This window comes from Odontesthes bonariensis, chromosome 12, assembly GCF_027942865.1.
Source record: "Odontesthes bonariensis isolate fOdoBon6 chromosome 12, fOdoBon6.hap1, whole genome shotgun sequence".
Classification (NCBI taxonomy): Eukaryota; Metazoa; Chordata; class Actinopteri; order Atheriniformes; family Atherinopsidae; genus Odontesthes; species Odontesthes bonariensis.
Window position 1 is genome coordinate 31,445,594 of NC_134517.1, and position 23,058 is coordinate 31,468,651.

The 23,058-nt window shown below is 42.6% G+C and overlaps 2 protein-coding genes across 7 annotated transcripts in view; one reads left to right on the forward strand and one right to left on the reverse strand.

Moving 5' to 3' along the window:
- The first annotated feature begins 703 nt into the window (after window positions 1–703).
- On the forward strand, window positions 704–3,873 carry esd (esterase D/formylglutathione hydrolase). Of its 2 annotated transcripts, none has more exons than XM_075478785.1 (9): window positions 704–888; window positions 1,427–1,501; window positions 1,954–2,042; window positions 2,235–2,333; window positions 2,464–2,588; window positions 2,675–2,794; window positions 2,972–3,070; window positions 3,200–3,367; window positions 3,475–3,873. In XM_075478785.1, exons 2-9 carry the CDS (start codon window positions 1,434–1,436, stop codon window positions 3,553–3,555), a joined length of 849 nt encoding a protein of 282 aa, XP_075334900.1. In that variant the 5' UTR covers window positions 704–888; window positions 1,427–1,433; the 3' UTR covers window positions 3,556–3,873. The 2 variants fall into 2 exon arrangements, with proteins under 2 accessions (XP_075334900.1, XP_075334899.1); XM_075478784.1 differs by having other exon boundaries at window positions 704–806.
- A 1,057-nt stretch (window positions 3,874–4,930) lies between these two features.
- Window positions 4,931–23,058, reverse strand: part of lrch1 (leucine-rich repeats and calponin homology (CH) domain containing 1) — an 81,439-nt gene continuing 63,311 nt past the window's right edge. For 3 of the 5 annotated variants that reach the window (XM_075480112.1, XM_075480111.1, XM_075480110.1), the window contains 4 exons: window positions 18,636–18,745; window positions 17,405–17,542; window positions 17,219–17,296; window positions 10,601–14,214 (listed from right to left, as the gene is read on the reverse strand). In XM_075480112.1, coding sequence (XP_075336227.1) covers window positions 13,921–14,214; window positions 17,219–17,296; window positions 17,405–17,542; window positions 18,636–18,745 — 620 coding nt within the window. In that variant the 3' untranslated portion in view covers window positions 10,601–13,920. Of the gene's footprint in view, window positions 8,878–10,600; window positions 14,215–17,218; window positions 17,297–17,404; window positions 17,543–18,635; window positions 18,746–23,058 lie in introns of those variants that run through there. The other 2 variants (XM_075480114.1, XM_075480113.1) reach the window with 1 other exon arrangement.

Below are 23,058 nucleotides of genomic sequence, written 5' to 3' on the forward strand. Positions count from 1 at the left end.
AAATGCTGGCTTTGCCTTACACTTTTTTTAAGATTGAGGGTAGGTGGGAGTGTTGGTATTTACAATTTTAACCACCAGATTTCACCACATGTACTGGGAAACTGAGGGTAGCTGTGCCTGAAATTATCTATATCAGCGCTATTATCTCCAGACAAAAAAAGCTTATCTTCCAATGTTTCCAATGAAAATTCTATGCTGAGGCATGTGGCTTTTCTTTCCTTGAGACGAGATATACTCATCTGTTATCCAAAGACCACAAACATTGTTTTTTCAAGAGTGTTAACTGATCAAACCTGATTTCAGCTTTCAAGGTCCATAACTGAACACTATGTCCATGATTAATTATAGCACTTATTTTTAGTATGAATACTTCCTAAATTTAAACATTTATCATGAAAATTGCTAGTATTTAGATTAGAAACTGTCAAAAAAAATCTTGCTATTTTTCTCTTATACCTGTCATTTGTTGCACGATTTTAACTTTTAATTTCCTTCATGTGTAGATATTTTCTATCTTTTGAAAAGTTATCATTTATATTGACATTATTAGTATGATTTTTACTCCATTTTTTACGTGTTTTTTCAAACAAAAACAGGATTTCTCCTCTTGAACGGCAGAGCCATCTTGTGGCAGAATGCGTGTATTGCGTATAAACTGAGGAGGGGGCGGCTCCACTGACGTCACCACGTTGACCCTGACGTTGTTGGACTCTGGACGCTCTCTGGACTGACAGCTGCAACGGCGGGGAAGTTAGCGGACCAACCAGCCGAGCACATTTACCAACAAAATACAGTGATTTAATCAGGTATGCCTTGTGAATAATGCGTTTAAGTTGTTTACTTGCTTTGCAACAACTTCTCTTGGACATTTGTGACTAGATGTTACCGGTAAGTAACATTCACAGGAGCTAACTTTGCTTGCTAATTCCTGCACGCCCCCTACCGAGGTGGTACACACCAAACTCCATTCTAATTCCGCCCATTTTTAATTTCCAGTTTTTTGGATTGTAAGTGCTTTTAAGGCACTTTAGCTTATGGAGTGCTTTTTGGTGTTTTGAAAGCTTACGTGCAGTTCGGCATATAGAAGGACGTAATTTGTTGCCTTTTCTGTGCACCTCGCCGCGCACGTTATCCAGAAAGCAATATTGCTCATCTGAAGAATTAAGTGGAGACTGCATGCACAAGAATTGGCATAAAACTGTTTTGTTCCGTTCTGTTGGATCTGATCGCGGTCAACATCGGCTATAAATTGCAGTTTGTGTTAGTAAAACTTTGGGACTTGCTGCTACAATTTGAGATTGACAAGGTTGCCATATGGACGAGAAGTTGGAGTTGAACAATAATAAAAGCAGTTAAATGCTGAATCAGGAATTCATAACTTTAATGTGGAGAAGACTGTGTTCAAGCTGCTGTTGTGTGTCTGCAGATCAAAGATGGCCCTCACACAAGTGTCCTCCAACAAGTGCGCTGGTGGCTTCCAGAAGGTTTTCGAACATGAAAGGTGAGACACATTTTCACACCTCACATTCAGCTCATGCAGGGGCGTTTCACATTTGTAAAATAATGTTAAACGAATAAACACTCATGTTTGCACACAAATAAAAGCATATCAGCGAGCAGTAACATCTCTCCATTAAATCACACTAACATAAGTTAACTTTAACAGCGAGCGGACTGTATCTTTGATACATTTATTGCGATTGGTGCTATGGAAATAAATCTGAACTGAGTTGAATTAAGTGAATAAAAACCCAGCAACATGTCAAACAGAGTAAGAAAACAGACCAGCTGGTGTGGGAGCATGACGGCAGATATCAGACTTGGTGGCAGGACAATGACGCAGTTTAAAACAAGAACTTTATTCCGTTCAAAATTCATTGAAAACATGAATGTGTTCATGAAGTAAAGAGAGCAAAAGTCAGTTCAACTCACGTGTTTGTATTTGCTCTGCAGCACCGAGCTGAAGTGTAAAATGAAGTTTGCCGTCTATCTTCCCCCCAAGGCTGAAACAGACAAATGTCCCGTCATGTACTGGCTCTCTGGTGAGTCTCTGGCTGATGACAGGGTGGGGAGTTAAAGACCGGTTCACCCTTCCAGTCACTTTACTGTGTCACTTGAATTAATGTATGAGTCTCAAAGCTTGATTGTACTTGTTGGCTCTTGATTTACCTTAAATATATTCTGTATATGTGCGTGTATATACATTTCTAAACCTAGATTGTGTTTCTCTGTAGGCCTGACGTGCACAGAGCAGAACTTTATCACTAAAGCTGGCGGTCAGCTCCCGGCTGCAGAGCATGGCATCATCATCGTGGCCCCAGACACCAGCCCACGTACGTTTTTCTTCACGATATAATTCATTATACACATATTAGATGTCTGTGCATGACAACTGTACATAACGCATACATGTGGCTCTGAGTGTCTGCAACAAACTGACGGACTCCCTCCATCCTGCTTCAGGTGGCTGTAACATTGAGGGGGAAGATGAGAGCTGGGATTTCGGCACAGGAGCCGGTTTCTATGTCGACGCCACCCAGGACCCCTGGAAGACCAACTACCGCATGTACTCCTATGTCACAGAGGAGGTGCGATGGATTTACGTCATCTGTCTGCCTCTCACCTGTACTTTTAGATGGAAAGTGCTAATTATGGGCTTGTTTTTCTCTTGCAGCTCCCAAAACTGATCAACGCTAACTTCCCCACCGACCCAGACAGGATTTCAGTCTCCGGCCACTCCATGGGTGGCCACGGGGCGCTCATCTGTGCCCTGAAGAACCCTGGGAAATACAAGGTACTGAAAAGAATTACACCATCACTATTTTTCTCTTTTTTTAAGAGTCTGAACAGTACATTTACTGTTCACTCGACAGAACAAAGCCAACAGTTCTTCTTTCCAGATTTAATGCCAAGCTACAGTTTATTTTGAATAACCAAAGTGATCACCGACATGTTCATGCTTCTCCTGTAGGCTGTGTCTGCGTTCGCCCCCATCTGTAACCCTGTGCAGTGTCCCTGGGGCCAGAAAGCCTTCTCAGGATACCTGGGCTCTGACAGGTCCACATGGGAGGTAAGACCACTCCAAAGCCAAAGCAAACCGTTTCCCCTCAACTGTTTAATCCAAGTCGGGCAGAAGAAAAAGGTTTTAGTATGTTTGACTAACAGATCTTCACACGGCTCTGCTTTTCATGGGTTTCAGGCGTACGATGCCACCGTGTTGGCAGCGTCGTACTCCGGCCCGAAGCTCGACATCCTCATCGATCAGGGCCGCGACGACCAGTTCCTGTCAGCCAGCCAGCTGCTGCCCGATAACCTGATCGCCGTTTGCTCAGAGAAGAAAATCCCCGTCGTCTTCAGACTGCAGCCGGTCAGTTCTCGTAAAAACACTGAACGTAAAGTCTGTTTGCTTTGTGTATTCCACTTCCATCTGATTAATTGGAAGGTAATCAGTTCATGGGGTTGTTCCTCCTGCAGGGCTACGACCACAGCTACTTCTTCATCTACTCCTTTATGAACGACCACATCAAGCACCACGCCAAGTACCTGAACGCCTGAGCTGCCGGCTCGCTTTAACGCACGCATCGGTCCACTGGGACTGCAGCTCTCCTGCCGCCACTCACCTTTGTTCCCACTTCCTGCAGACCAGTGCAACAAAACGCTCCCTGGAAACCAAATTATGTCACGAAACAAGCGGAGTTGCTGATGTTTTCAGCCTGAAGCACTTACCTGAAGTCTCGGATAGAAATGGAGACTTTAATCACATATCAGGAGGCGTTCCTTTGACCTGACGGGGTGATTCTAAACTCTTTTTGTTGGAGCAGAGCTGTCAGTGAACAGTCACATTGTTTCCTGAATAAATTCCTTTACTATTGATTTGCCTCATGTTTTTTTTTTTACCAGTTTAAAAGCTGGTTTGTTCAGCTTAAACTTGAGGGGCTGATGTAGTTTTAAGTGCGATTTGTAGAATTATGACTCACTTGCAGTTGAATATTTGTGTCCTGCATTTAATGTGGGCTGACATGAATAATATGATGGTGCACCTATCTTCTCAGAGCAGAACAGTGGTTACTTCAAAGCTTCAAATGTGTTCAGGTCAAATAAAATCTTTGCATTTTGAGGATAAAACGGCATCTTTGCCATCACTGACGTTAGCTCCCTGAGCAGATTTTGGATCAGATTCAGGCGTGGATGCATACGAATAGTTGTTCTTATCTATCAGGTATTACATCCTCTCTGTGTGCTTTGGATTATTGGCTTGCTGTGATGTCAGAGCCCAGAATCTGTGAGACTGAAGAAATTAAAGACCAATTATTGCAACAGCATGCTAATCTCAGTTAAATAAATAATAAGTTAAATAATGCATGTTTTGAGTAGGCCAATAATGTTTTAACATCTAGTCTCCATTGATTATCTGTAGATAACCCTACAACTGGTCGCAACGTTTAAAAATTTTATGTTTAAAAATACGTGCTTTCGGTAGACTCGCTTTTATTTTGAAAGGCTTCGAATCAACTTCCGTTCCTCACAGTGCAGGTCTGCAGCCAGACACTTGGAGTATTCTAGAGTCATATATGAGGCTATCTGTCTGACAGCTAAAGCTGGGCTGAAACTGGCTCATCAGCAGGACAATGATCCCAAACACAGCAGCAGATCTACAGCAGAATGTGTGAAAAAGAAAAGAATCAAGGTGTTGCAGTGGTCCAGTCAAAGTCCAGACCTCAGCCTGACTGAAATGCTTTAAGAGAGCTGTGCAGAAACCAATGCTGCAAACCTCAATGAGCTAAAGCAACGCTGGAAAGAAGGGTGGGCTAAAGTTCCTCCACAACCATGTGAGATACTGATAAACATCAGAGAGAAAACTCTGAATTTTACAATTACGCAAGTGTTTTCACTCTGCTGGTGCAGCGATCCAATGAGAGGAACATTTGCTTTCACATGTGAGGTCTTTACTGATAAAGTGATGAGAAATACAGTACAGTATATACAGTATTCACAGCAGTTAAGGCGCCGTTACGGGGGACATTTCATGCATGCTGTACAACAAATTACACAAAAGTTCACAAAAAAGTTACAAAAGGGCATGTTACATCAAAAGTTCAACAAACCTGAAGAGAAGTCACATAAAAATAAATTTGCTCCCAGTCAGAAAAGTACAAAAAAGTGAGTACAGGCCGTTTGTGGACGATATTCATACAAAAAAAAGAAAAAATAACACAGCTGCTTTACATTCAGCAGGCACACATCATTTTCACCAGCATCACATTTCTAACCTAAACTCTGGTTTAATGGTTTCATTGGAGAAGGGATTGAAGATTCTTTTGAGTTGCCAAAACAAAGATATAAATACACAAGTTTAAAGTGCAGAATCAGTCGGAGACGACGTGAGACGACGTGATGGGCACAGAACCGTGGAAGACGTGCGTAAATCTGTGATCACATGAAGGAATGCAGACAGATAATCAGCTCCCTTTAATATCTAACAGCTGAGTTCTACATTTTTCTGTTTGAGCCGCCCGCCAACAGGATCATTTTCATGATCGTCTGCTTTTCTGTGACCATTAAACTGAACTGATTTGACATCAGAAATGTGAGAAACATCAGGAAGGCAAGTTTGCTCTTCCTCTATTTTGGCCAGAAGGAAAAAAATAATACTGTTTATAATTATTAACAGCACGTACAGTGACAAGATTATACTGAATTTATCAACCAGGTTGCCTGTAGTGTTGAAATACGCAAGCAGTTCTTTATTCTTTGTCGTGTATATGACATTTCTGTGAAGAGCAGGCGGTTTTATGCTGAATAATACAGTACATGAACAAACTATTAACAGGAAATCCTTGGGAGAAATAATATGTACAGACCTATAGTACATTTAAATAAACATGTTTATCACAACAGACGGAAGATTTGTTTTGGCAACTGTGAAATCTATCCAGTGGAAGCATTTGCTGTTTTCATCTATCGACTCTTTTTTATTTTATTTTTTATTTTACTGCTGAATCTTTAAGTAGCTCAAGCTTTGGATATCAAGCTGCACAGAAAAACAAACACACAACGTCTCATTCAAACAAATTAAACAGAGACAGACTTTTTACAGGTTTTAAAGGGGCAGTACACAATTTTTTTGCAATCTCACTGCACTTTACATTTGTAGTTTTAAAGCTGAAGTTTGGCTTCTTTTCCAACTGGTTCACAAGCTGATTTCACAGTGGTCATGCTGAATCGGTGCAAAAAAAGAAAAGACGTCCTTTTTGAAACACCGCTGTTCCCTTTAGGTTGTTTACACTGACCTGTGGAGACTCAGCGCAACGTGTGCTTATAAACTGCAAGCCTTGCAAATCAGGAAACCTACTGGCACACGCCATCGTAAGCAGCGCAGTCATGTGGCGGGATACTTTGAATCCGTGCTGCTCTTCACAGTCACAGCCTGCTACAATGCAGCAGGTATCTTCATCGGAAAGTCTGCGCACATCAAACACGATGGAGACAAATTCATCAGGTGACTTTCTCAGTCGGGTTTTTAGCGAACTTATAAGATGGCTAAAATCCAACAGTTTGCCGCTGCTTTGAAACAAGGCAGAGTAAAAGCGTTTGGAGACAGAAAATGTCAAATGTAAATGGATCGAGAACAAAAGAGCGTTACTAACCAACTAATCGAGCTGCAGAATGTAATGGTGGTTAATACCTACTGCCCCTTTAAAAGCTGGTTTTGTGTCAGGTCTGCACTGCCACATGATTCAAAAGGAAAAGCCACACACACACAGGAATACTGTTGATGTAGCACACTTTGGAATGAGGCATCAACAGTGCAGTAAACCAAACCCACCCTGAGTCACACAGTCTGTAATCTCACACAGCAACATGTACGGCCTGAACCTCTCTCTCTCACACACACACACACACACACACACACACACACACACACACACAGTTTCAGCACAGTCAGCAGGCCAGAGGAACGTTTCGCTACATCAACCTCAAATTTACACGGCAAAGCATTGAGAATTAGTTATTTTTGTGTTGGAGCTTTTAAAACTCAGCAGTTAAAATTAGAGTTATAAAAATTCCTCACAGGTCCAGACTGTTGGAGCTGAGGGTGGAGGCTGAACCCGCCGCATCCTGACCGCTAAATACCAGATACACGGCTCCAAACTTCATCAAGTGTCTCGCAGTGTGGACGCTGACAGAAAACCAGGGTTAAGTTGGGGAAGTGGATGTGAGGAGTCGAGGGCAGAAGACATGGATGGAGGACTAAATAATGGGCCCCTGAGCAAAACCTGTGCTACACAGGACAAATACTTCCCCTCACTGTGGCCGTCTGCATTTATTAGCTATTTTCTTCTTTTTTTTTTTGGTCTCATTGAGATTGTTTTGATAAATTGAACTGTACAGCTTTAAGCTGGGCCCCTGTCCTTGTGCTCATCAGCCCATCCAGCAGCCCCATCCACACCTTCAGCTCTATGGAAAGTCTATTCAACCTTTGAATCACCTGTGTTTGCTCATTTCCACGAATACCGCGTGTGTTTTGGCACATTAACAAACTGCATCTCACACAAAACTAATCAACTAATCACTGATAAAGTCCTTCAGGCCTAATTTCACTGAGTGAACACTGATGAGCAACACGTGCGAAAGGAAACAGACCAAATAAAGTTCAGCCTTTCAGTCCGTCCGTCTGAAACACAGATTAGTGTCCCCACAGTGGCAGTTAATCACAGCCTGAGTCAGGGACATGCAGACGGCTCCACACAAATGAAGGAAACTTTATGAAACATACACAATTATACCTAAAATATATTAGAGAAAAATATTTTGGGCTTTTTCTTTCCGACTCTATACAACAACTCAAACCATTTATCAGATTCTCTTTATATTATAAATATCTTCAGGTTTAAATATAAACTGCAGATAAAAGCGGTCTCCCTCTGTTTAAGACTTTAGTATTTTGGTTTTATTCTCTTCAGACGACTGAGAGCAAAACACTCAGTCCAGAAACACTTCACCTGAAACCTCAGTAAGAACAGAAAACTCTCTCATCTGTACAGAAAATCATTTAAGTTAGCTTAAATGACGTGTGCATAGACAGCGTGATCCAAAGTGGTGCGGAGGTGGACTAAAAGGTTCAAAATGACAGCAAACAGGTGCAACAACTCTACATCTCATTTAGAGTTCAATCCCAAAATGTCCTCTAATTTCAGACGTTTTTGTGTCCTTTGGAAAAATAAAAATATTTCCTTCAACCACTGTCAAAGTTTCTTGAAATACTAAGAATGAATTCCATAAAGTAACTTCAGTCTGAAACGTACTCCTTCGCCCTGTCTTGATGGCTTTAATATTTAAAAGTAAAAGAAAAGAAAGGTACCAGCCAGTGTTAAAATGTACTAAATCAAGCCAAAACAAAACAGATGTGGAGCATTAAATACGCTAGTCAGGATTCAAACCGAGTTAATTTTCACCAAACTTCCACCTGAAACTGATCTAAATCACATGATTAAAGGTTCAAATTTGCCTGCAACTAGTCACACGGTCTTCTACCCGACTCTCGTCCTGATTCTAAAGTTCCCCTTTATGAATTAGTAATTAAATCCACCTCTGATGGGTTGCGTTCCCTTTCTGCTTCCTCAAATAAAAAACAAAAACACTTTGCTGACAAGGATGCAGAGCGATTGCAGAGGCGAGCTGTAGCGTCATGGGAAATCACGTCAGTGTGTGTTTGTTGTACGTGTCGGCTGATTCGAGGCTCCGCCGGCCGGTCTGCGCAGCTCACGTCAGGAGGGAGTGTTTGCAGGAGGCCTCGTCCACCAGAGCCTGCACCGTGATGGAAACCTTCACCAGGCCTTTCTCCTCCAGGATGTGGTGAGGAAGACACAGTTTGTCCTGGGAGAGCAGTCAGGGAAGAGGAGCAGGAGGGATGGTGAACATAAAGGAGGAGAGAAAGGAGTGTGGAAGCAGATGCACAAAAGAGACAAAAGACAGCACGGGATTTAGAAACAGAGCTTGCAAATATAAGGCGTGCATGTATAATGTGTGAAACCTTTGACTGTCTTCACTCGCTTTGCAGAATAAATACTGTTCTGATGACGTTTTAGTTTGATGTGAATCAGCTCTGCACTGCTTCAAACAGCTTTCAGTGTGAGAATACCTGCTGACCGCTGGCTCACCTGGAAAAAAAGCACCTGTATCCAGTTATCGGAAAGTTTACCGCTGTAGAACACTTGGAAGAAGTGTGGAGCTTAAAAAGTCTTGCCACTGACTCAGAGAGGTGAAACAACTAAAGAGACGGTGCTTGTGTTTTCACGTGCAGTTTACATGAAATCAGGTTTACCTTTAAAGTGTTTTATTTTGCACAGTACGTCGTTTGTACATGTAAGTATCTTAAAGGTATTTCAGAGATTGTAACATAAAAACATGTTTTATGACTGATAACGAACTGACCAATAAGAACAGACTGGGCTTTTGGGGAAAGAGCAACTCTTCTTCTCTGTTTTTACAAAATAAATTTAAAAAAACAGAAGCTAGAGAAGCACCCTGTTAGTCATTTCATTAGGTTTACTTTAAGGTTGTTTTTGCCATGATCTTAAAATAAATCAAACACAAACTTCCTTTGCCGTCTCCAGGTTTACATTCTGCTAATTCCAAAGTTCTGCATGGTCTGAGTTTGCCAGCATGCCCCCAAGAGGCAACAGGAGTAGTACAAATACACAGAAATTAGGGTCTGTTAATGCTTGCGTGGAGAAATCCATCTCCATCCCCATCAAACCACGCAGAGTGAAGGATTTAGGATATTTAATCAAAGCAGACAAACTTGCATGCCTTAACAGCATGTAGCCCTTGGAGATGACAACACCTGGAGGCGGGTGCTGATTGATTGGAAGTTAGTTTGGGCTCGAGGTGCTGACGACAATAGATTTCATCACAAAGATGACGAAGAGCCTTAAGGCTGATTCATACTCGGCGCGACCTCGCTCATACTAGCTGGTCGCAAATGGCGCAAACGGTCACGTGTCCCAAAATTCCGCCACGCCCCCCGTCGCAAGCTAGAAAATCCTCGCGCGGCGCAAGGGCGCGCACACAACTTTTTTTCTGACTTCACGCGCGCTCAACTGGAAACAGCTGACCAAGAAAAAGAAAAAATGAACACTGCAGAGACCGCGGTGACCGAGACGGTGCACCTCTACAAACATCTGTACGACACGTCTATTAAGTTACACTGGGACAACGTTTGACAAAGTTCGTCTTGTTGCAAAGGACGAACATTCCACCTTCTCTTCTGTTTTTGCCGCAGCCGCTTAGCTCTGAGATACATATACAGTTCTACACCCAGAGTAAATTCATTCCGCATCAGATGTGCCAGCCTCTGCTGACGTGACACCACAGGTGGCATTGTGTATGCTTTCTTCGTGTGCTTTTCAGCTTGTTTCCTCAACAGTGAGGCTCGCTGGTCTGGAGAGAACTGCAAATGTGATGCATTCTCGGCGCAAACTGCGCTTATGAGCTGAAGGAACTGTGAAGGGGCTGGCGCTTTCGATGACGTCATTAATGGTTCTCGAGCCAGAACAGTTGCGCGTTTGCGCCGAGTATGAATCAGCCTTTAAGGCGCTAGCATGGTTGCCGCGTCTGTCACGGCGGTGTCGCACCGTGATGTCAAAATGACGTTTCAGGCCTGGCGCTTCCCTTGAACAGACGGCGCAGCGCGTTGTCGTGCACCAGTCGATTTTTGTAACTTGGCGGTGCCACCAACGAAAAACCGGATGGACCGATGTGAGACCGGCTCAGTCAGGAGGTGCGTTTGTACAGGCAGCTGTACGAAACTGCAGTGAAACAGCACAGGGAGCACGTAAACTCCCAAAACTCGTGCACAGAGATTGGCAGAACTTTGGTGAAAGAGGGAGAGTTCTGTAAGAATGTGTGGAGGAAGCTACGGGACAGATACGTGAAGGCAAAGAAGAGGGCAGAGACTCTGTTGATGCCGGGGGCTTCAGACCTTCACCTCTATTAACTGAATTAAAAACTTAAAATGATCCGAAAACTGCAGCAGTATCATTGATGACAGTGTTCCTGCTCTTGACAGTGGCATTGTTTTCTTCTCCACTTTCGTGGTTGTAGAGTAGAGGTAACCTTCACGTAGCAGCGCCACCTCTGTGACGGAGAAAATTGCAACTACTGGCGCAACGACTTGCGCCACTATACATGGCGGGCACGAAATCGTGACGTCATCAACACCGCTCGCGCTAGCAGACGCGGCAACCATGCTAGAGCCTTTAGTCTCACTCTCACTTCTGTCTTTTACAAAAGCAGAGCAAAGCTAAAGCAGCAATGAAACCGAGAGCGACTCATAGCTCAGATTGTTCCACAGATTTCTGTGACTGCCCCCAAGTGGCTGCCAAACGTTACTACATGTAGATGTGAACTGACATTGGACTAATGAAGGCCTAACACACAGAGTCGCATCGGTACGTTTGAAGCATTACACTGACAACAGAGACTGTGGCCTTTATAAGCATGTGTTCAAAAAGCAATCATATTCTGGGCCAAAGACCTCATACCCTAAACAATGATGCTGCAGAACAGAAAGTATCCATAAACTGGGTTTATTAGCTCTGTTTTCAACAAGGCAAAATATCACATAGGCGTCTTAAAAGGAATTCTATTACTTCATTTCAACCAACGGAGATCCTTCCAGATGTGGAACCACACAACCAATCGGTCAATGGTGAACCGACTGCAGCACAGGGTCCCTGTTGCAGTCTGATACAGGACTGCCATTTACCACAAGCTGTTTCCACTGCGAAACAGGATTTTAGGTGAGCAGCCCACTTTGTTTTTTAAGTTAAAATACCCAGAACACTGACTCAGCTGGTGGAAAAGTCCAATGAGAGAAGATACTGGCACCAACAACCACCACAAACAGTTCCTGTTTCAATCATTTGACAGAATATGAATAAACAGCAGAGAGCTGTAAATAATAACATTAATGACCCTATCTGAAGGCTGATGGTGTCACTCAGCTGCTGATATTTAGTTTCCATCTGTGAACTCATCCGGCAGCCTGTCAGCGGACAGTATTTCTACAGGCAAGTAATCCCATTCTTTAGTTTTTAATTCCTTTCAACATTACAAACATGGCAATATGATAATCTCATACATATCAAACCCTCTGAGATAAACATCTTAAAAAGTCATATATATTGATAAACACATCTAGTTTCAGTAGCCCTTCAGTTATTCTCCAAAATCAGTCAGATTGCATATCAGGGTGAAGTAGAATAGAAATGAAAAGAAGTTTGAAAAAAGAAAACTAGAACTAAAACACACGTTTCTCATCTTTTAAAACATCATAGTCAAACAGCAGTTTAAAATGATTATTCAAGGAAATAAATGCGCTAAAATACACCCAACTGATAGCGAGACGTGGCCTCCAATCACTCGTTAGAAAACAACACATCCAGTTTGTGCAGCTTTACTGTGGTGAACGTCTCCGTGCAGGAAACATGTGCTTATGGAGGAAGTCTTCACTCGTCTTCAGGCTCAGAAATGTGTGTAGCCTCCACATGATTATTCCAACAGTAACTGTGTCTTATTTCATAAGATGGGGCTTCAGCAGCTCCATCCAGCAGCTGTTAAGGAGCTCCTCAGAGCTCAATGACATCAGATCGAACACATCATTCGTTGGCTTGTACTGACTAATACCATAGACTGAATATAAATGTGGACACAGTCAGTCAAATGTGAAGACTTTGTTGACGATGTCTTTAAGTACAATATCACTGGCCATTAGAGGCTGTTTCCAAAACACCTCTGGCTCCAACAAACTCAACTGACATGGTGTCCTTTAATAAAATTCCTTTTGATCGGTGTGCTGGTGGTCATTTTTAATGCAACTCCATCTTTAAATAGTATGACAAGCATCAATCTCCATTTTGCCTTAAAGTTTACTTCTGGCTACAAAAAAACCAAGATGGTGATGACAAAGTAACTAACTTGATTCACATATTAATGGGTGATGTCATGGCGGTTGCAACTTCACGTACAGTCTATGTTTAAGACAAGCTAGTTAACCTTAAAGGTTATATAAAGACGTTGGAGCGGGTGGTCAAAGAAACTGATGGAGCCAATTATCCACTGGACCACCAGGTTAGTGCTAAAGATTTGAGCCAAGTAAATGAAACACTATCTCAATACCAGGCTCCTGTGCGCTAAATACTGTCCACCATTCATATTAGTGTACGAATACATAAACAATCTGAACACCAGATCCGAGTCTGTTTTTATCGGGAATGAGGTGTAAATACAGGCACGTTCATTCTCTTAGAAGGAAGTCAGTGCTTAAACAAATAGAAAATCGGACATTTTAGGCTCAGGAATGAAGCAACAGTCTGATATATAAACTCTAAATCCTGCGCAGACGTGATTATCTCTGCTGGAGAACGTGCAGAAGACGCAGTGACTTAAAGTGACCCCACCTGTCCTGCCTCTGTTAAGAGCTTCTCTTTCAGTTTATTGCAAAGACACAGACGGGGATAAGAAGGCGAGGAGAGAGGCGTCGGCTCATGCTGATGCTGCATTGTGTCACATGTGATGGGGAACTAATCACTTCTGTTGATGTTAAGTTGATTAGTTAATAGACATGTTGAAGGTTGGGGTGATGTCATCTGGTCAATATGCTGTCCACGCTGGCTGAGATCACTTTATACAGAGTTCCTACATCACCCTTTTCAGTACCACAGACTGAAATATAACTTCTGTTTTCCTGTCAGCCGCAGCACAGAATGACAGTCACACTGATGGAATGATTACAGCTATTTCATAGTTTCATCCATAATTCTAAGGATTGTTTATCTCATGTGACATAAATGCAACAAAATAAGGAGGAAGAGCCTGGGCAGAAAGAGGGCAGGGCTGTACGGGCTGTCGTCACGGTTACGTCAACTCTATCCAACTATAGGCCACGAACAGCAAAACTAGGCAAATGATGTGAAGCAGGCTGGAACCAATAATGTCCCAGATCTGCCAAGCAGGAGGCGGAGTTTGAGTTGTAACAGAAACCAATGAGGGAGTCCCTGATGCCCTGCAGGAGGCGGGGCTTGGAGTAGAAATTGCCTCGTCCTGCTTCCTGTCCAGAAAGGTCGTATCCAAGGCAACAAGAGCCCGAACTGTGGCACAGACCGGCTGCAGGCGGCACTGGATGATGTCATAGGGCGAACAGAGGGAAGACTGGCACCCCCATAAGGGAAAGAAGGGGGGAAAGTGGAGAAAGTGGGGTCAAATAAAGGAAAAAAGGGGAGAGGATGTTAATGAAAGAATGGATGATGGAGGGGAAAAAAACGAAAGAAAGGGAGAAAGCAAAAAGAAGGGAAGACGTGTTGTGAGTAGAGGATGAGGAAAATGAGCGAATGAGAGGTTAAAGAGGAAACAAGGCAGCAAACAAAGGATGAGGACGTCAGTGTGAAACAAAAAAGAGGGAGAAAAGTTGGAGAAGAGATGCAAAAGTCGGAAGATTAGAATGGAAATGGAGAACAGAGGAGAGAAGGAGAAATGTTCTCCACAAAAGACAGATAAGAATCAAAAAGAGAAGAGAAAAAAGAAGAATGGGGGATCAAGAAAACAAAAAAACAAAAAAAAAGAGATAATTGTGAGAGAAAAACAAATAGGATAAAGTTTAGAGAGCAAAAAAGAGAAAAAATATGGTCAGAAATTGAGTGATGGAGTGATGTTATGAGAGAAAAAGAGGAGAAGCAAAACCAGAGGTTCAGAGGAAGCAACAAAAAAGCATAAAGAAATATGAAAAATAAAGAAAAGGGAGAAGAAAACAGGAAGGAGACGTGGTTCGATCCATCCAGAAAGTAAAAGAAGAGAAAGAAAAGGCAGGAGGTTAACCAGTGGACACACAGGTCATAGGTCACAAGTCTGAGCTGGTACAGAGCTTAGGCAGGCAGAGGTTACCACGGCGACGAGCAGGGATGCTTACTGAGAGGAAGCTGTACAGCTCTGCAAACTTTTCTCTCTCAGTAAGCAGCCCCGTAAAGGGAGGGTGAGGCGGCTGAGGGGAGAGCCAGTGCAGCAGGCCAGCACGTTAGCACAGAAGCTGTTAGCGCTTTAGCTCGGAGAAGTGCTAGCGGTGAAGCATTCAGGCTACAAGTAGCTAGCAACGGCCACACAAAGGCTGGAAGCAGTCTGCAAGCAGTGATGGAAGCCAAAAATAGAGCAGGTAAACAGTTCAGAACCAGAATCAAGACAGGACTGAATCTGTGCTTTTTTTTCCAAACAGAAAAAAGCAACACGTTACAGAGTTTTGATATTAGAGGGTAAAAAAAAAAAAAAGCATAAAACATGTAAATCAACACACAAAAAAAAAAAAAAAAAAAAAAAATATCACACTTATGTAAAAACAACAGCAAGAAAAAACAAACTACCAATAACAACTGTCCTAATGCTGTGACTGTTTCAGCTTTAAAACATCTAAAACTTTTATGGCCTCCTGTTCGATGATGTGAACAAAGTTAGATTATTATTTTACCAGCAGCCTACAGCTTTGTCCAGTTCCCTCTTTACCAAAAGGACACTCACACTTACTGCATCTTATTTTAACAGAAAAATTTTATAAAACCTCCAAGATAAATGGGAATATATGCACATTTCCATCTACTGTTAAGTGATTTTTAAGGGCTGGTTTTAATTTGCCAACAAGAATGGCAGAAGACCAGATGATGTAAAAAATGCCTCCAACGGTGACACTGCACACCTGGCAGGGCTTCTTAAAGCAGAGGTGTGAAGGTATGCATCTCGCAGGTTTACCCCCCCCTCTAAGCAGGGAGACTAATTCAAAGTCAACACGTTAGTGCACTTTTAAAGTTTGGCACGAAAGGGGAAAAAAAGTCTGCAGATGCAGTTGCAGACGAGGCAGAAGCCACCACATACCAGCCTACCAAATACACCACAACTTTTATGTGTTTTCCCTAAACCCCGATGGGTATGTTAAACAAGATGCTTCACACAGAGTCAAAATGAGTGGAGTTCATCTATCAGCCAGAAAACAAATACATTTATCTAAAAAATGTTGAACTTTTCCTTTAAGACTTCATCGATTGTCTAACATCTGTCCGTATGTTTCCCAGAATGCAGCAGTCAGAGTGTGAACAGTAACAGGGCCGATTCAGGACTGTTGTCAAACACTTTCTATTCCTAAAGACACAGTCTGCACAAACCGTGCAAATGATTAGTGTTTCCAAGAAAAGTAATATCTAAACTTTTCTAAATTTACACACACACACACACACACACACACACACACAACAGAACCCAGCAGCTCAGTTGGCTCTGGCTCAGACTGAAGATGCTGCTTTGGCTGACTTCTGTCATGATGAAGAAAAGCTAGAAGCCACACGCAGCCACACGCAGCCACGACAGCGGTGATGATGTCAGAGTTTCGTTTTGTTAGATGACTCAGTTTGAAGCCAGGAGGGCGAAAAGGAAGAGGGGAAGAAATGAAACCAGTCCTGAGACAAGGCTGAGCAGTTCTCAAGCTTCAAGTTTAAGACAGAACGTGATTTTGGTTTTATTAAATCTAACTCAAGTTGAATTATTATCGAACATCAGGTGTGATTGCAAGAGGGTGGTGTAATGGAAGAGTTGTTGTTAAACACACAGAACCATCAGCCTTCTCCTCACTTCTGGTTTACAGTTAGTGTCCTGCAAAAATCCTCGATTTCACTTCTCACCTCCTTTAAATGGAAACTGCTAACGCTGGACCGCCGTTAATGCACCAAAACGACAGCTCTTTTCCTCGCAGCCGGGAAACTTTTGCAGGACACTGTCAAGACTTCCTTTTACTTCTCGTGTTCAACAGTGAGTCAGTAACTGAGACAACCGTCTGACTCAGGCTGATATGGACTCTGCAGGGAGTTTGTAAAGTGAACTGGGGCCGTTTTCAGGTCGAACTTCACTGGTTGAAGCTCCTGACGGCAGCAGTGGGGCTGCTGAGACGGAATGATGTGCTGAACGGAATAGAATAAAACTGGATTTCATCTCATATTTTAGTTTGAAATCCTCCAGTTGGGCACAAGCTTGGGACAGAAACTGTCTCAAGCATTTGATTTCATAGAATAACCACAAATCATAGTGAGTTTTGGAAGAAGCAACGTGAAATCGACCCTCAGTTCACGTGGTCGCTTTTCACTCTCAGAGCACTGACAGAGGTGCTTTTTATCCGGGGTCTTACCTCTGGTAAGCCTATTTTTCTGCAGGCATCCAGGAAGTTCTCCACATTTCTCCGACACTTGGCCATGCTGAGTTTGGGCTGGAAAAAAAAAAAAAACACGTAGTCTACCTTTTGCAGTTAAGATGTTCAGCTTCGTGATCGGCAGTTTTTAAGATGCAAGTCCTGGTTTGACAGTCTGAGACGTACCACTGCGGGTGAGGGGACGTGGATGCTGGCGACCGAGCGCGGACGAATGTGATTGGCCAGATGACAGAGCACGACACCGTCCATCAGAGATGTGCCGAGGTCTTCAGGAAGGACGACTTTCAGTCTGCTTTCAATGCTCTGAGTGAGGACGAGGAGGGAAAACATGGATTTGTAAGTCTGGTGGACGGTTTCCTTTTTTGTCATGTGTTATATGTCCTTTAAAGATAAATTGTTTAAAAGCACGACTGGTTGAGTCCTTTGGAGGAAAAGAATAAAACCTGGAACAAAAATATGGGCCCAGGCGACATTTTAACGAAGCTGGATGAGACTTGATAGCCTGACTACGTCATACTCACAATTCTAGTCAGAATGTGAGTCTGACACCGCTCAATAGAGTTTTGAGTATGGGGCGTGTTTCAACCGAACCAGGAGAAAAAATGCCTCTTCGCTCAATTGGATAGACCTACAACCAATCAGAATTCAAACCAAGCGCTCTTTAGTGACGTAGTCGATAATGTCCCTGTTGATCATCTGTCCATCATCGTATAAAGCCCGCCCTGGCAATCTGATTGGGTCGACTGATTCCATGTCGGGCATAATGATTTCCCAACTGAGCAGAGCCAGACCGAACTTCCCGACCAAAAATTTTATGGGCGGGGCTAAGTTCGGCTGGCACCCAGGCTAGAGACTTGAAGCGCCCATCACATCATTAACCCTGCAGTCTATAACAAAAAGCACTAAACAAGTTATTATTTATGCTTAGCAACTCCCCCACAATCACTGGCTGTTTCATGTCATCTGAATACAAACAGACAATTTTGCATCATTTTGAAATTCTACTTGAGTAGCCGGGAAATCCAGAGAGACTGAGGCTCCGTGACTGAGCGGCATTTCAATCCACCTCCAAATTTAATGGGTTAAAAACTCCCATTTCATGTGGTTTTACTTGCTAGATATTCAACGATCAACATGGATAGATCTGCATATAACAGCAAACTGAGCCTGGCAGATATTGTCAACACAGTCTGAATTAAGTTTTTAGTTGCAACTAAATGAAAAATAAAACTATACAAGAAGATGTAACTGTTGTATAGAAGTGGGACAGTAATGTTAAAAATCTTGATGTCTCAGCCTCAGATGTTTGGGAAAACAAAAATATCAACAGCAAAGTTGAACTTAATCACACTCAGACTGCCATCAGACGGTGAACAGTAAAACCAGTGCGTCTCACGTCTCTCAGCTGTTCCGTGAGCTCCAGCTCCTCTCGCAGCTGCTCCATCTTCCGTCTTATGGTGAACTGAGGATCCACAGTCTCCAGAGTCTTGTGGGTTCGCAGGAACACTGCAGCAGCAACAACAAAGACAGGTAACGACAAACTGAGTTGTTTTTGAGAGCAATCGATTATATCAGGAAGAAAAAAATGTGTTAAAATACACTATAAAGGAGCTTCATTGTGTCAGAAATGTGACAGAAATAACAGTAATTAACAGAAAAATATTCAATATTCATGTCTTAAAGTGTGATTAAAGCTTACTTCAGACTGTAATATGATGGCTTTGACTCTTCTGAAGCAGCAGTTCCATAAAAACATCCATTTTACCTTCAGTTTTTAAATTAACACTATTGGTATACCCCAACAGAAGCCAAAAACAGGTGGGTTCTAATGTTGCTGTGGGAGGAGGCACTCAAACACTAACCGAGTCAGTTTTAAAATGGAGTCAGCAAACACCAAGATTAAAGCAGCACTTTACAGTCCTGTAGTGAGTCTCACATGTGGAGAATTTCTCCGCTGCAGAAATTAAATGGAAGATGGGGAAAAACACGACATTAATGGAACTCTTTCGTATGCAGAATATGTGGGAGACGGCGGCACCGGTCAGAAACCTGAAAGCAAGCAGGAGAAGGATCAAGAAAACAGTGCCGAGCAGGGCTCCTGTTTGTCTGTTTGATATCGTACACCAAATGAGATTTAATGGTTTCCTGGAAGCCAGTGTAGCATGGAGAGTCATAAATAAATCCAATCAATTCAGTCATTTACTGAAGGTCTCCTCTTGAACCATTATGCTACTTACATGTGGCATGTAAAAGCATTCAAGATGATAAATCTGTTCACACTGTAAATCTGTCAGTTAGGGACCATGATTATGCTGCATTAATAGTCATTTTTACTGTTTAGTGTTAGAAATACAGACTTTTGAACAGATTTTTGGACAGGTGAAGAGAACTAATGAATGTTTTCCTTAATCATCTACTTTAGGATTAGAGTAGATGGAGCCTCAAATGTGGTTGCGTGAGCAGAAGCTGGATTTAGATTCAGAAAACACAGAAAAACTAGAAGGGTTTGGACAAACAATAACTCATGTCCCTTACAGATTGTTTACTGACACAAGGAGACACCTTTCTGCCATAAAAGATGCAGGAAGCTCAAGATTCATGTGCACTCACACCGGCGGAGCTCAGTGCACTTTTATCTCTGGCTTTGTCAACGGGGCGGCCATGTGAAGCCTGAAACTGTGACTGAGACTGTCAGGCATTAAAGGCACTCGCCATTTATTGATTCATTTTTAAATCTGGGTAAAAACTTCACAGGATTTCTTAGACGTTTGAATATTTCTCAGGATCGTCTACCGGAAACATGGCCGAGAAACCCAAAAGAAAACAGACTGACACATAACGGTCACAGATGAAACATTTGTTTCCTTGTAATAGAACACATGCTAAATCACTCTTTTTTTAGGTTTAGTCTTTGCATTTTCTGCTTTAAGTCTACCTTCAAAACAAAAACACTCAGCTTGCGCTCATTTCCCCAGAAAAAAAGCAGCAACATTTCTCCAATGAGGCGGTGAAATCTTCCTAGAAAAATCCCTTCCAACTACTTAAATTATATTCATAGACACGTTTTTTCTTCTGCAAGGCTTTACTGAACAGTGCGTAGGAGGACAGTGTGAAACATGATTGGCCTCTTCAAACGCAGAGCCTAAATACACCCCCCCACTTTAACCTCCCCCACACTCACAGCCGAAGGCTGAATCACCTCCTTACTGTCCTACATGCATAAATCAGCCTTTTACAGCTGAATGAAGCAGCCTGCATCCATGTAGGTCCACTGAGTGACCACAGGAGGGAGCCGGAGAGTCACTGCAGTTTGTTTATCTCTGGCTTTGAACAGCAGAGGACACGAAGGGTGCAGAATGTAAATGTTTTACCAATAATCAGCATCTTAACACTGTATTAGCTGTGCCCTGTAATGGACGGAGGCTCTTTACTAAGTTAATGGATAGGTTAGGGAACACCGACCCGTTGGAAGTCTTGGGTTAGGGTCAGTTTAACGTAACCGACTTAGGCCCAATCTCAATTTATAGCTTTGGCCCTTGCACTTGTCCTTAGGCTTACATTTTGAAGAAGGGCATCATACATCTGCAAAATGGAGGCGTAGGGTGAAATAGCAGATCTAATTGTCTCAAAAATCATCTGACAACAAATATGTAAAATGAAAAAGAAACCAAGCCAACACACGTGAATGTTCTTCTTCTTCAAAATAACACAATGCCCTGGTATAGAGCCACAGTTAAAAGTCATTGATTTTCTATAAAGAAAGTTGAACAATCAAATGACTACAAAGTGAGTCAAAATGACCATTGATTTATTTATTTTTTTTTTCCAATGGAAACCCTTCACTTAACTCATGGATCAATTACTATTACTATTATTCATTTTGACCCAAAGGGAGAGAAGGTCTGATAACACACATCTCAGGTGATTCAGGTAAGATGGGCATGAAATTCTATTTAGGGATCCTTCCCAAATCTAAACATAAGCTCGTAGTTCAATTGATATTTGAGAATTTTCCAAAAAATGAAAAGTTCTATAAGCTGATATTTATGTTTCCATTATGGCCTAAAGACTTTGACTTTTGGGCCATGAGTTCAAGAAATCGTAGTCATCCAGAAATCCAAATTCAAGATGATCACCTCTCCTTGATGGCTAAAAGAAAAGAGGCACATAACCTCTGCATAATGCAGGGTGGGGCCAAGATGGAGGGATGGTCATTAGCAGATAAGACTCAGCAACAAGTTCTGTAGCTCAGGATAAGCCTGACTGGCGTGCATTTCCATGGGGGAAAGAGGTAGGCAATGAAGGGTGAACAGATTTATCTCTCCAGTCTTTTGTTCATGGCTGAAGTTCATTTAACAAGCTTCTGAACACGTCCTCCTCTCTTCATCATCTTCTCTAAATGTCTCAGTTTCAGCACCATCTGGACCGACGGCGTGTTGTTTCCGTGTGTTTATATCTGAAGGAGGGATCATTAAAAGGTTGAGACATTTAAAACCATGCTTGTGGGTGTGTTTTCATAAATATAATCTAGCTCTGGGTGCCCGATGTAACCAGGTGCCTTTTTACTGACAAAACTGAGGTTTGAAGGAGAAACCGCTCAGCAGCGAGAAAGCAAACAAATAACAGCAGGATAGATAAATCCAGTTTTGTATTCTCTATCTAAAACGATGCATTTAGATACATGATTAACGCTCCATTAATAGAGGAGAGTGGCTCTACTCTGTCAGTGTAGGCTGCTTCTTTAACCCAATGCACAGCTGCTACAAAAGCACTCACAAAGAGCCCGATGGTGTCCCTGCATGTATGTGTGGGAGGGCAGTACACCCACCTTCATTTCATACGAGCCAAGTCAACTGCGCACAGCAAAAAATGTGCACATTTCAGCTGTTACATTTCTCTGTGAATCTTAATGACCCTGCAGTGAATAATGAATGCACTCAGGGTGGACACTGAAATGCTAAAATCATAAGATGCACTCATCTTTTTGTGCGCTAACCGAGGCGCTGCAAGTCCCAACACACTTTCAGTAAAAACGATAAAGATCAACGAGCTCATCGTTACCTACAGCAGCCACTTTCTGTGTCTCACAGCAGCACCTTTTACCCCTAATCTTTCCCGTTACTGCACAGATGACAGATAATAGCGACAAAAAGGGCACCTCAACTGGCTGAAAATGAACTGAGAGAATGAGTTTGTTTTCATCCTGAGATCGATGAGATTTGAGTTTCTGTACGAGTCTGCAGGCAGAGCAAAAAGCTGCCGCTGCTGTTGTCACCGGGTCCGTCTCCACTTAAACACAACAGCTCGGTTCTTCCTCAGTCTTCCTGCGCTGATATTCACGTTCCATCTTTACAGTCTGACACCGTTGCCTCACTTTTAACACCATTCAGGACCCCACAAATGATGTTTTGTGACATTAGGACCGGGTTTTGGAGTTTGTTACAGAAAATGTAGCCTGGTCTCATGAAAAGTGTGCGTCATTACGTCTCATTTTGCTTTTTCGGCATGTCACAGCATGCAGGGCAGTGTGAAGGAATGACAGCTTGGTGTCATGGAAAAAGCTGAGTTTGAGCATGTCGCGGGTTCTCACTGCCCATCCTGTTCTTCATCCTGTTCCTGTTTACACACCTAACCCTAAAGTGTGTCATTTCAACAGAAAATAACACATAAAAAGCTTCAAATGTATATAAAGGATTTATATACACTGCTGTGTCTTGTTAACAAGTAGTCACATGTTGAAATGCATCCCCACACACTCGCATACACTTCAACGCCGGGTGATGATTGGCTGCTAATGAGGTCAGGAGCAGCGATGATGG